This window comes from Gavia stellata, chromosome 8 (assembly GCF_030936135.1).
Source record: "Gavia stellata isolate bGavSte3 chromosome 8, bGavSte3.hap2, whole genome shotgun sequence".
NCBI lineage: Eukaryota > Metazoa > Chordata > Aves > Gaviiformes > Gaviidae > Gavia > Gavia stellata.
In genome coordinates, this window is record NC_082601.1 from 28,711,044 (window position 1) to 28,724,366 (window position 13,323).

Genomic DNA, 13,323 nt, shown 5'->3' on the forward strand with positions numbered 1-13,323 from the left:
TGCGTTACCAGGAGACTGGCAGCGACTGACAGCGTTCCTGAGACTGAGCTTGGCCTTGCGGTTACTGATAATAGGAACAAGTTGAATTGGGTGTTCCTGAAAGTGGCTGGAGAGTGCTGCTGGTTTGAACCACAGCTCCCCACAGCCCCAGTGGTCTGTGGTTGGGTGGCTTACCAGTGGGTGCCAGGAAGGTTTAGACGCAGCTAGTTCTTGGTGGAGCAGTTTGGTCTCCTTTCGCAGCTCCTGGCCATTTTCTTTCTTTGCTGCTGAGGGATCTTGGTGACAGCCAAAGTTGACATTGGCAGTGATATAGCTTCTGAAAAGTGGCTTTACCTAGGGCGTTTCAGTTAGTCATGAAAAGAAAGTGAGGCAGCAGCAGGGCCAGTGCTCCTTTTCTGGCAGAGGGTAGGCAGCGTGCCTGGTGTGTATGTATGTGCATAGTGTTGACTGGAGGAGGGTTGTGCGCTGATGCAAACTGCTGCGCTTCTGTGGTGTCTCCCACCTGTGCTTGATGATGACTTTATGCTGTGCTCTTCCCAGCAACTTCCACCACTTCCTAGCAAGTGCTGCAGTTGTGCCTCTCTGCTGGAAATGAGCTCTCTTTTTTAGTTATGCCTCAGGCATAAATCAAAAGCAAAACTTCCATGTTGTCCTTTCTGGAAACAGTGGGACTTTATGTGGGTTAGTAAACTGGGAGCATTTACAGGGCTTCTCTCAGAGGTGGGACAGGACATCTTGTGGAACAGGTGGCATCTGTATTCTCTGCAGGGCAGCTTGTTCGAAACTGCTAGAGGATGCTGTTGGAAAGACCATGGCACTGTAGCTCCTGCCGGGAGTAGTACTGGCATTGAGAGCGTAGAGTCACTGACTGAGCACTGCAGCATTTCAGGAAGCATTACAAACCCCACACAGAGACTTCAGTCCCTATGTTGACAACAGTGGCAGTGAGAAATGTACAGCACTGTTGCATTCAAAGGCAAGTATTTACAACCCTAAGCTCTAGAGAAGACAGTGTTGTAAACTGAGCACTAGCAGGCAGATGATGGGCTATAGCTTATGGGGCACCACTTTCAAGAATTTACTGCGCTTACAGGTATATTCACCTTCCCCACCTTTTGGCATCTCTCAATATTAGGCACTGGCACATTTTGTGGATAAAATGGTATTATATTACACAGAGGTCAGACTAGTGCAAGAAGCGGGAACAGTTTGGCGTTATTCCCCCCTCCAGTAGCTGAAGTCAGTGTGCAGTAACAGTCCTATTGATCTACTTTTGATTTTGAAACTGCAAGAATAGTGGGATCCCCACCTCATGTCCATGGGAGGTTGCTGAAAGCTTGATGCAGCGAAGTTTTGCCAACTGCTGTTAGAAAGAATACTTAACAGACCATGGTGTTCTGCTGCTTTCATTAAACACCCCCCCCCCCCCCCATGTGTTTTGTGCAATCTCCTGCCCATGCAGGAAGTGTTTTTTCTTTGGTACTCTAAACATACTAATTTTATTTGCACCTTTGCTTATTACAAGATGTATTAAAAAACAGTAAAGTCAGCATCAGCCTGTTATGCAGAGGTAAGCCTACACCCAGCATCCTGCTGAACACCGATGTGGTGACTGCTGAAATGTGTGCAGTACATTATTTGTTCCTGTTTCTCTTAAAACCTCAGAAGAATCCTGCCACTATTGACTAATGAGGAAGAGCTGTGTACAAATTCATTTCCATTACAGCGCCTTGCTGAAGTGCTGACATGTCTGAGATTTTTTTTTTGTAAAGAACAAGTGCTTCTTTTCACATTTGAAAAAGTGTCTTTTGCAACTTGCATGGACAAGAAGTTTCTATGAATTCTCTGGAAATGTCAATGTCTAACATGGATTTTGCCCACGCACTTTTTTCTGAAAGCAGATACCCCCACCCATGCCCTACCTTTGGTTTGCAGTCAGAGGAGAAGCACGCTGTGCTTTTGCTTTTGGCACTGCTGATGCAGTGGATGAGTGCAGAGCCCACTGTAAATTAACAAGCCCGCAGGACTCTGGGGAGCTGTATGCCACCAGTAACATTTTATTGTGTGTGCCATTTGAACAACCTTCCAGTGAGTGCAAAACCCAATTTTTAAATTTTTTTAATTGTACTTGGGAGTTAACTGTTGCTGTGTACTAAACCCTCTTGTTACAAGCCCTAAATAAAAAGAACAAAGCACACACCATGTGTTCTGTGAGCGTGCCACTGCTGCGTCACGTTCCCCGTCTTTGGCTACAGCCTTTTCAACACAGTGGGGACAGGGACAGTCGTTTGTGTATGCAGGAGCCCCGTCCCAGAGGAGTGCAGCACTTCCCAATGATCACTGGCACCCAGCCTGCTGCCTTCAGCAGCTCCTCTCCACTTCTGTATGACCACTCATTTCCTAATGCCACTAATGTAACGCCTCAAATCTCTGCTGTAAAAGCTGATGACTGACGCAGGGCAACCCTGCGAGCACACCCCAGGAGGAGGTGAACAGAGCTGAATTCCGACAGTGGGCCCCAGAGAGGGACTGCAGCAACACTTACCAGCCATCAGCTGTTCTTGCCCGAGCAGAGCTGTACAGGACCCTGCGCACCTGAGAGAGCAGGCAGATGGAAAAGGTGAGCCTTCACACCGGGTCCTCTTTAGACCTAACTGGTGTGCACCATGTTACTGGTACAGCCAGCTCTGACCCCCTGGAAAGAACTGTGCAAAGGAACAATGAAAAGCAACTTTACTGAGAGTGAGCATATAAATAGGTAACCTGTAGGCCATCAGATATCTGATCCCTACCGAGGGGAACCACTGATGCCCTGAGAACACAACGTGGGTTCTGAACTCATGAAAAAGGAAAATATCAAGACAGAGGATTAAACCAGATTATTAAATTTAACTACATCTTTATTGAATTGTGCATATTCCATTGTATAATGATCTATATTGGGTACTCATAATGTATTTCTTTTGTCCTCTCCCATGCTTAAAAAAGTATATTTATACATATATTTATATATATTTATAATATGGCAAAGCTCCCCCCAACCTGAAGCTATCAGTCTAAAAGAGCTTTGATTTTTCTTTTTGGAAAGGGAAGAGGGGAGGCAATCCCATTGAAAGATAAAATGTGCAATTTTCTTTTTAAAGCAGTAAACATGAATGTATTTACAGCACTCGGCACAAGTTTGCTGCACAGACAAATCATCATTGCAATGACACTTTTTTCTTACTTTTGCATCCCCAGTATTATACAGAATATCACCAGTGGCTGCTAACAACTAGCGTAAGCCATAAAACAAACTGCTGCTCCAGTTGATTGCTGGTCCACTGCAGTCCACTAGAAGGAGACCTGATTTGCAATTACAACTTCTGACAAATTGTTTAGTTTTCCTTTTAGAAGTATAAGCTTTATAGTGCTGCACCAAATCAGCAGTAGGGAGCCTTGGGCACAGCTTCATTTGCTAAACTGTCCTTTGCTCCCACCCCCTGCAGATGTGTACCCAGTTACCAGCAAGAGATGCACAACACCTAACAGTGGCAGCCCTGTTCTCTTGCCAAACAGCTTCTGCGGATCAGCAGCACTTCAGCTCCTGGCAACTTAGCCTCACGAGCAGCTGGTGCAAGCACATTTGCATACCTGGAATTTATCTCTGAATGCATCTTTGGCATCTTGGGAAAGGTGGGAGGAAACTATTTTCCACTGTAGGGAACAGTTGGTTCAATTCCTAAGTCTCCTAAAAGGCAAGTGGCCTTTAAGCATTTAAATAAGGGGTGGGAGGGTGGGGGTGTTCCAAAATCTGTTCCTTAAGTTCCTTCTCACCCATTTCCCTCACTAAATCCCTGCCACGGGGGATTGTACATACATAGCACTAGTTCCTGTTCCTCCTGTTCTTCCAACTTCTCTAGCTCTCCTCACCAAAGACACACACTTCTGATGAACAGGGAGCTCACCAACTCCTTGCCCTGCTGAGTGCCTCAGAGCACCAAATAGCCATCAACCCAAATCACTATTCTTCCCATGTTAGTGGCAATTACTTTAAGTTATATTGTGAGGGATAAGCATGTGTTCTCATCTCATTTACAGTTTAGTCTTAAACTTTTCAAAATTAGACAAAGCCTGTGACTCACTGGATCACAGTATTAGTGAGTGCTGACCCCTGCAACACAACACTGGTTTTGTCAGTCTTCATGGGTGTTATTTTAATTGAAGGAGAAAAAGAATTCAGAAAGGAAGATTACTTAACTTTAGACAAACTTACAATTCCAAAATAAAAGCTTAAAACCTACCAGCACATTACAAAAATGTCTAAGAGAAACTATCCCCTGTAGTGTTAAATCCTCTTGGGGTTGGAGTCTGCCGCGATTGTGTAAGGGAATGCAAAGCTAAACACCAGGAGTCACAAACTGGCTTTGGGAAAACATCTCCCCCAAAGAAGTAAGACTCCCCATACCTCCAAATGTGGAGCACTGTTTGAACAAGTATGTAATCTACACCTTAATGACAAAAAAACCCCCCCTCAACTCACGTGTTCCAGCTACACCCTCAATACCTTCTGTCAGGAGTTTATATTGCTTTCCTGGAGTGCAACTGATTTTAACATGACTCTGTATTTGAAGTAATACTCATAGCAAGACCCACTTATAATCTTATTTTGAATAAGAAACAAGTTTACCTGCAATGGTAACACTGAAGTAAAACAATTTAGTTCTATGCAGTTTTCTGTAATAAGCAGAAAAATTCTCTTTTGTCCTTCTGCTGTTGAAACGGCACTTTTGGTTCCTTTAACTGTGGAAAAAATAATTTTAACTCAGAGGAAAACTGGCCACACTTTATCTCTGAGATGATTTGAGTTATCTGGTTGTCTAAGGGCACAGAAAGAAGAAATCAGAAAACCTTTAAATGTGCAAGTTCAGAACAGTAAATCTTAAAATGCACTTGTTGAAAAAACTGCTCCCACTCCCATCAGACCTGAAACCAAAGCAATCCAGGTACCTTCACACTTTGTTTCCCTCATGTGTCAGTCAGTCACTGTTGCCCTGCAGGAAACTGCAGAGTAAGTTCAGGAGAGGAGCTCTTTGGCTTTGAGGTTGTGCACCAAGTCAGAGCAAGCAGTGGTGGTTTGCTACAGGAGGAAACCACTGCACAGGCAGAAGCAGGAGCTTTCCTCTTCCATAGAAAATAACAGGATTAATTTTATTGTAAGACTTGCGCCTAACCACCTCCCCAACCATAGGTTTTAAAAGACTAAACAGAACCCCCAGCATATCCACCTCAAACATCTTACCTAGGGTTTGTTTAGAACCTGTGTTTTGTTTTTTAAAATAATTTCACCTCTAAGATTACTGATGATACAAGAGCCTAGTTTTCCCTTCCAAAGCAACGCCCCAAGACCTGAATTACAATGAAAGTGTCCAAGAAGACTAGTTCCCTGCTTTTTACACCTGTGCTGCAGACACAGAGGAAATTAAGATCAAATCTGGAACAGATTAACAAATGCAGCTGTATGCTCTCAGCTGCCCCTGCAGCAGCAGGGCTTTCCCTGACACCCACCTTACCAAGTGCCAAAGGCCATATGCTTCATCATGTAACACAACTACAGCTGTACTCTCTTAGTATTTTAAGATCAAAGTGTCTGCTATCTTTGTGTCCAGAGTATGAAAGCTCAGCTCTCACATGCTCATTTTAATAGTGCCAAAAGGATTACAGCCCCTGTTTGTAGCAGGAAGCTTCTTGCTGCGTGTCTGAGATCTGGCCCCTTTGTATTCTGATTTAAATAAATATAATGGTGCAATTATGAGGCCAGTACACAGGGACAAAAATAACTTAACTTGCAAATAAGGCATAAATATTTACTGTCACAAAAACAGTAAATACACTGGAAAAGCAAGTTACAATGAGGGAGTCTCATAAGCTGAAAAGGCAACCAGGTTGTCTGAATCATGCTAGCCAAATTTCAGTGCTCGGCTGAGAGAAAGCAAGCTGCAGCCACTCACTGTATTTCTGTATCACTGGCTTAGGAAGTTTTAAGAAGGAATACAGGGTGCCACCTTTGCTGACGCTCATTCTTTTTGCTGCAAACTTAAGAGTTAAACTTATGTCTCCCAACAAGCTGTGTAGCAGCCTGCAGTAGGAAGCATGGATTCACTGTCTAGAGAGAGATACTGGGTAAGTGAACTTGGGCACAGAAAATGAGAACAAAGCTCTAACGCCTCTGAAGAAACTACACTCAAAACATTGCTCTGTCGAGTCCAAAGCCCAGAGGTACCCACACTGAATGAACAAAAGAAAAAGGGCTGGAACTGACACACACCAGTGGAGCTGTCTTGGGGGAAAAGAAAAACAGATGGGGCAAGCAGACAGAATTCCCTGACTGCTGTCATCTGGGAGCGGACAGCATCAGCCCCAGATGCATCTTGCCAGGGAGTAGGAGAACATGCCCACTTACCTATCATCAGCAACAGCTGGGGAGTTACGACTGTATCTGCACACCTTTTGCTCCACTGGTGGGTATGAGCCCCAGGAGCTGCAGACAGTACAAAGCAGCAGGAGGACCAATGTTGGAAATTACAGCACCCATTAATTGCAGTATAGCTTAATAACCTTCCTGTGAAGTTATTCGCCAGCTACACTGAGCATGCTTAAAATCAACAATGCAAATGCTTTTAAGGACACTTTATAAGCACAAAAATAGTAGAAACAAAACTTTGTGAACAATTTGAAAGATACAAAAAAGTGCCTTTCCATAGCAGTGCTTTAAAAATGCACACAATGGTGTATACTCTTATTGCTCAAAAAAACTAGTCTGAAATATTAGAACAATTTCCAGAGGTGCTGAAACAGATTTTAAAAAAAATAATATGAAACAGGTCAGCAGAGACAGCACCATTAATATTTCCCTTTTCATGATGCACTTATTTAAAACTATATAGTTATAGATGTGTCATTTCCCCCCTCTAATTAGCAAAGCTTTTTTCCTATTCATAAATTATTCACAAGGACATCTATTTTATTACTGGATTTTTTTAAAAACACTTTATATAAAAAAAGGAATGGGGGACACTGTCACAATATTTCTTAAATCTATCAGGCTGAATTACTCTAATGAGAGATTAGTTTACATCTTTTTTACACACTTGAGGATACTGTCAGGTCAGGCTACTTCCTTTGTTTCATTCTTTGGGGGAAGGAAAGCATTTAGAATTTGCTTTTGGAGAAAGGGTAAGCAAACAGTAAAATCATTTGCTGCAAACAGTAAAATCATTTGTCATCGGAGCCTTGAGAGTATCCCCATGGTGACAAGGGAAGTTGTAACAACCAAAGATGGGGTAGTTACAGTACAAGTATTTTAGTTACTTTACAAAGGTTGTGTACCACTACCCTGTAATGAACATGCATGATACATACAACCACTTCGCTAACTACACTACCTTATCACAACGTCTGAATACGTGGGTAAGACTGTACAATCAAGCTACTGAAATACAAGAAAAAGAACTCTAGTACTTCATGTGATTGACTGTGAATTGGTGGCAAACAAAAAACCCCAAAGCAAATACGATAGTATATTTTCTACTCATATGGGCCCTGAAATTAAATTATTAGCAAATGTTACTGCCTCTCAAGGTTGGGTTTTTTCCCAGTCTTCTCCCTTGACTGCTAGAAGTGCAACTTTGTAATTAACAGGTTTATGCATTGGTCACAGTCTCTGGCGGGTCAAAGAAAAGAAGAAAGAATTCCCACAATGCTTGGCCTGAAATTACCACACTCTTCTCTCTTTCTAGAAGGGAAAGTTTCCTGACAGTTTCTAAAGGATTACAAACAATACTTTCGTTAAATGTTTCCAGACACTTGTTTTTGTAAAGATAATACACCTTATCAGGCACAGACAAGGTGAGACTGTACACTGTGTACGTTTGTACTAGAACATAACCGTCTCTACAGAAACCTACCTGTTCATTCAGGGAAAGAATTACACGTACAAGTGATGTATCGACATGGGTCAGCCTTGTGGGTCGGCATCGACTGCAGGAGTCCTGGCAGCTTTCAGAAGGGGTTAACACAAATATATTCATCTTGAGCCATAGAAACAAATGATCAAGCCTACTATAAAGTTAGAATGCATAATGGATTGGAATAATACGTATTTATCCTACTTACTGCATGGACAAATAACTTTGAAGTAATTTGTAGCAGTGTATATTTTTAAACTATTTGGAAGGGAGGGGGAAGCTCTTTATAGTATAAATATATTCCACTCCAGCCCACTATATAGAAAATCTATTTTCTTCCTCAGAACATACTCATTTTCAGTAGTATTATGACCAGAATGTTTTGGTATGTGCATCTGTACTTTTCAATCAATGGACAATGTACAGATACTAGCAGAACACCTCATCTCTGCACCATTGACCCACCACAAACTGCCAAGAAGTTTGTGGGGTTTGTGTCTTTTTTTTTTTTTTTCCTTTCTCCTTCCTTTCTTTAAAGTGCCCCCTACATCTTCATCTTTGCGGTAAGATTTGACGAGTTACAGAGTCCGATTCCAGATAATATAGTGACTGAAACAATAAATACGGTTCTACAAAAACATTCTGGTTATCTTCTATAATTGCGACGAAATATATCACAATATATTATATACCTACACTTATAATACATGCACAAATGTCTCACATGGACAGACACTACAAAAAAATATCTCCCCCCCCCCCCCTCCCCCCAAAATGCAGAAAAAGTAAGAAAATGGGGTTTTGGTCCAATCCATATGAAGGGTAAAAGAAATTGAAAGGATAAGTCAATGCCTCTCTACCCACCTTTCCCAATAAAATATTAACACCCCTAACCCCCAACTTTTTTGGCCTAGCCATGAAAGGGGAATGCCTTTACATTTAGCCTTAGCTACAGTTTGAGATCACCTCTTTTGATAGGGCTATCATCCACATCCCCACATTCTCTCCAAGTGCGCAAGATCACGGGTTGGCCAATCATGGAGTGGCCAACAAGTCACGGAGAGCAGTGGCCCCTAGGGACTGACTACCAGTCCCGAGACAGCTTGGTGTTCTGATCCCTTTTGGGAGGCGTGGGGGGTGGCCCCCTCCGTAATGTTGCATAGCCAGATATATGACTGCCCCCGAAGCTGCTCGTCTTCTGCTGGTCAGCCAGCAGCTCCGGCGGAGGTGGAGGCAGGGCCATGTCGTCCATGGTGGCTGTGGGCTCTGTTCTGGACATCCGTGCAGAGGAGAGGGAGCCATGTCGGGTGATGGATTTCCGCTGCAGCGTCCGGTTGAGGTCTGCCAGGAATCCCGGCTGAACACTAAGGCTGGACTTGGGTGAAGTGGGCACTTGAGGGCCAGCTGATCCTGGTGGCTCTGCGACCTCCACCTGCGTCAGTCGAGTGCTGTCATTCCGCTTGGGACGTGTGGGTGGTGGGGCTTTTTTCACAGATGGTTTTGACCACACCTGAGGCTGGGGATTGACAACAGCAACTTTTGGGGAGGTGCTGCCTGAAAACACGGATGGGATCTCAACTGGTGGGAGAGGAAGGTCTATTTCAGGTGGTGGTGGTGGAAAGTCTGAATCGGAGGGTGGTGAAGGGAATTCAACCACTGGCTCCTTCCCAGACACACCCAGAGCAGGAGCCTTGGCCGGGATCCCTCCTTGTGGAAGGACAATGGGCAGGCTTACACCAGAAAGGTTGAGCTTTCCTGGCTTTGGAGGGGCTGCAGGAGGCGATGACTCCTTGGAAGGAGACCCTGACGGCTCTGGTGGGTGTGCAAATTTGCTGACAAGGCGGTCCACTGAAGGTCTCTTGGACTCGTGGTACTCAGTGGAGCTGGCGGACTTGATGCTGGAGTTCCGCTGAGGTGTTGGAGGTGGTTTCTTCCCTCCAGGGCTTGATGTCTTGCTGGTCTTTTTGACTGGAGACCCTGATTTGTCAGGGGGGGGAGAACCTGCAGAGGAAGCTGGGGAAGGAGGTGGAGGAGGAAACACTAAGCTGCTCTCTGGTGGAGGAGGGGGGAAATCTGGTGAAGGAGCAGAAGCGGGCTGCCATTTGGGCTTTGCCTTCACTGCTGGAGGTGACTGTGGAGCCACACTCAGTGGAAGGGGTTTCAGAGGCTGGGGCTCAGTGGCAGGTGGGATGGGAGGAGGTGGGAACTGGCTAACTATCTGTTTCACCACTGACGGCACTGGGGACTGAGGGGATGGAGGAGGCTTCACAGAGAAATTCTGCTGCTTTGGGAATGTTGGGGGCGGAGTGGGGCCAGGAGGGGCTGGGGGCAGTGGAGGCACCTGGGGAGAGGTGACACTTGGTTGTTTCTTTATTGCAAGGGGCACAGGGGGGGTGACATGTGTGACCCCTGGTGACACTGCCTTCCCACTAGGCTGTGGGGGGAGAGCTACCATGACAGGCTTTGGGGGTGCCTGGGGTGGTGGTGGGGCAGGCACAGGAGGAGGAGGTGGTGGCAACGAGGAGGCGGCAGTGGCCTGGCTTATATCTGGTTGAACCTGATGGATTTTGGGGGGTGGGGGTGGCGGCGTGAACTGTGGCACAGAGGGGGCACAAGGTGCCGGCTTCAGTTGCGCCATGGCCGAGCCTGGTGTGGGGGGTGGCGGTGGAGGGGGGGGAGGTGGCATGATCCCGTTGGGGGGCACCAGTATCTGAGGCTTTCCCGAGGGCAGGGGGGGCGGGGGGGCCTGCTGCACAGCAGGAGCTTTGGAAAAAGGCCCGCCATGCTGGGCAGCGTTCTGCAGCCGGGTGATGGTGCTGTACTTGACAAACATGGTGGCGGGCGAGCCTGCAGACGGGGCGGCCTGGCTGGGGAGGGGGGGGGGGGGCGGGGGAGGTGGGGGCGGGGGAGGCGGGGGCGGGGGAGGCGGTGGGGGCAGCGGCGGGGATGGCTGCGATGCTGTGTAGGGGGTCACCACTTTTGTCTGTGGGGACAGAGGAGGCGCGACAGACATGAAGGGCCGACCTGCAGGCTCCATTCGGGCCTATTGGGAAGGGATTTTTAGTGAAAGTGGAGAGGGAGAAAAAGAGAAAGACAGAGAGGGAGGGAGGGAGAGAGGGAGGGAGACAAAGAGATTATAAAGTCAAGGTCTAAATGTGCCTGTCATTAAAAATTCAGTGGCAGCTAACAGCATGCAGGAAGTATTAGCAAAACAATGCAGCAAGAGACAATTCCATACACTGACAAGCCTGGACCGTGCAGACTGACCAGGTAGGCAGGGAGGGGAGCTGGCAAGAATCCGTGCAGCCAGGTCTACTCCAAGCTAGGGAATGCCAGGGAGAAAATACAGCAGCCCTGTCACTTCTGAGGCAGGCAGCTGTACCCAGTGAGGACCGCTGGTCGTCCTCTGAGCAAGTATGACAACCCAAACAGAGCACTCCCCAGAGCACCACAGGTCATGACAGAGGACATCAGGCAGAGCCAGAGACTGCGGACATCTCCTCAGCTCAGTAAGACTAGAGTTAAACCATACATGGCCTCCCAGAGCATCTGTCAAGCCTTTACATTGGTTAGCTCAGGCTTTACACTGTTGGGTGTTACAAAATGCGTCAATCCTGAACTGCTCTAGAACACGTGAAGAGCAAGCTCTACGCAGGAGTACTACTGAGATCCTTCCACTCCACATGCTCTGATATCCAAGACTGGCAAGGAAAAAAATGAAGAAAAAGAGGGAGAACTGAGGTTTCCTAGGAAAATGTCCCCAGAAGGAAATGTTTAAGAGATCTGCAAAAGAAAGTTAGCTTGGGAAAGAAAAGCTATACATGCAACTATTACGTTAAGCAGAAAAAGAAATGAAAGACAGGGAAAAACTGACTAAGGGAAGGAGCAATGGGAAAGCAGCAGGCAATGTTTTAGTCTACTCATTGGGTTTTGCTCAAGTGAAACTATTTCTCTAAAATTGTAAGCCTACATTCCTGTTAAAAATTAAAAAGATAATTGTATTACTCAAATTTATAAATATCCTCCTAATATAAAGTGGTTTGGCTACAAGCCAAGCTGTGAATTTCACAGTGCACAGCATAGAAACAGGCATTAGAAATGCAATACCAACATGGCAACTGACCACACTGGGTACCTATACTTCATTAGTAGATACTTTGCCACAAGTTAGCCCAATTATGCTTGTTTGCACTGTAGAGGCAGGTTTGCATATTGCTTTGTTCTAAACACAGGTGCATAGAGTTTCTACACGAACAGAACACCACCAAAAGGATTAGAGTCAGAAACAACAAACAGTGATTTACAACACACATGGGATGTGCCTTTACCTGTCACATTAGGTCTGGAAAGCAAGACTATAACAAAGTTCTGGAGCTAAATCAAGGTGTTCACATAACAAAACAGGAGCGAAATCTTGATCTCTTGCAAGTGTTAGTCTGTAAATTACCATTCTCCCAATCACCCAGGTTAATGAATTTTCAAGTAGCACCACCTGACCTTAATTGTGCCCTGTATAAGGCACCACGGGTGTGCTGACCTTAGCTGTGCTGAGCTTCACTTTTGACACCTGAGACAGCAAAAGGCAACAGGAAAAATAAAAGCAGCATAAAACAGAGAGGGAGACTAAGGCATAACAGAACAGCTATCTCTGAATGGCAAGACCACGGAGATTCTTGAATTTGTCACTTAAAGCACACACAATGAGCACGCATTCTGATGCCTGTTGTAGCATCCCATTTGAAATAATGTGTTCAAAATCTAACAAGCAAAATGAGACATAATGAGATCTTCACTGCCCAACTGTGAAAAATGTGAACAGATGAATAAAATACTCTTTGGGCAAACAGCAATCTTTCAAAATATGAAGTGGAGAGATTACATGCATTTTGGGAAAGGTGTTTTTTTTAATCTTAGACATATTTGAAACAGAGAGGAATTTTCCTCATATCCATTGAAGAGAGTAATTTTCACAGTGAGCAAATTAAACACTCAGGACAGGGAAAAGAAATTGTGCATCTCACGACAGGGAGCCCCTCCCATCTCCACAGAATCAAATTAAATTTCCACAACCAGAAACATATTCAGTGACATCTTGTTTATAGAAGAACCTTGAAACATATCATTGTCCTTGTTTGTCCTTATAACTATGTATTGCCTTCTGTGTATCTTGAAAAATTACTTATTGCATACTATCAATTCATATTTGTAACATGCATCTTCATGACTATCTGGAACTCTCAGAAACGCTATAAAAATAATAGTATCTATTTTTTAAATTTACAACTGTACTTTTTTTTTTTAGCTGTTTTCCTAAGAAAAAAAAGCTTTTGCAATTGAACTGTTTGCCATCTCTTTTCCTATGCCAGTTGCTTTTGGA

At 44.9% G+C, this 13,323-nt stretch overlaps 1 protein-coding gene across 1 annotated transcript in view; it reads right to left on the reverse strand.

Annotated features, from left to right (window-relative positions):
* Window positions 1-8,810: 8,810 nt before the first annotated feature.
* The window catches only part of RAPH1 (Ras association (RalGDS/AF-6) and pleckstrin homology domains 1), a 94,722-nt gene continuing 90,209 nt past the window's right edge, over window positions 8,811-13,323 (reverse strand). The window contains exon 14 of the mRNA XM_059820375.1: window positions 8,811-10,989. Coding sequence (XP_059676358.1) covers window positions 9,031-10,989 — 1,959 coding nt within the window. The 3' untranslated portion in view covers window positions 8,811-9,030. The remainder of the gene's footprint in view (window positions 10,990-13,323) is intronic.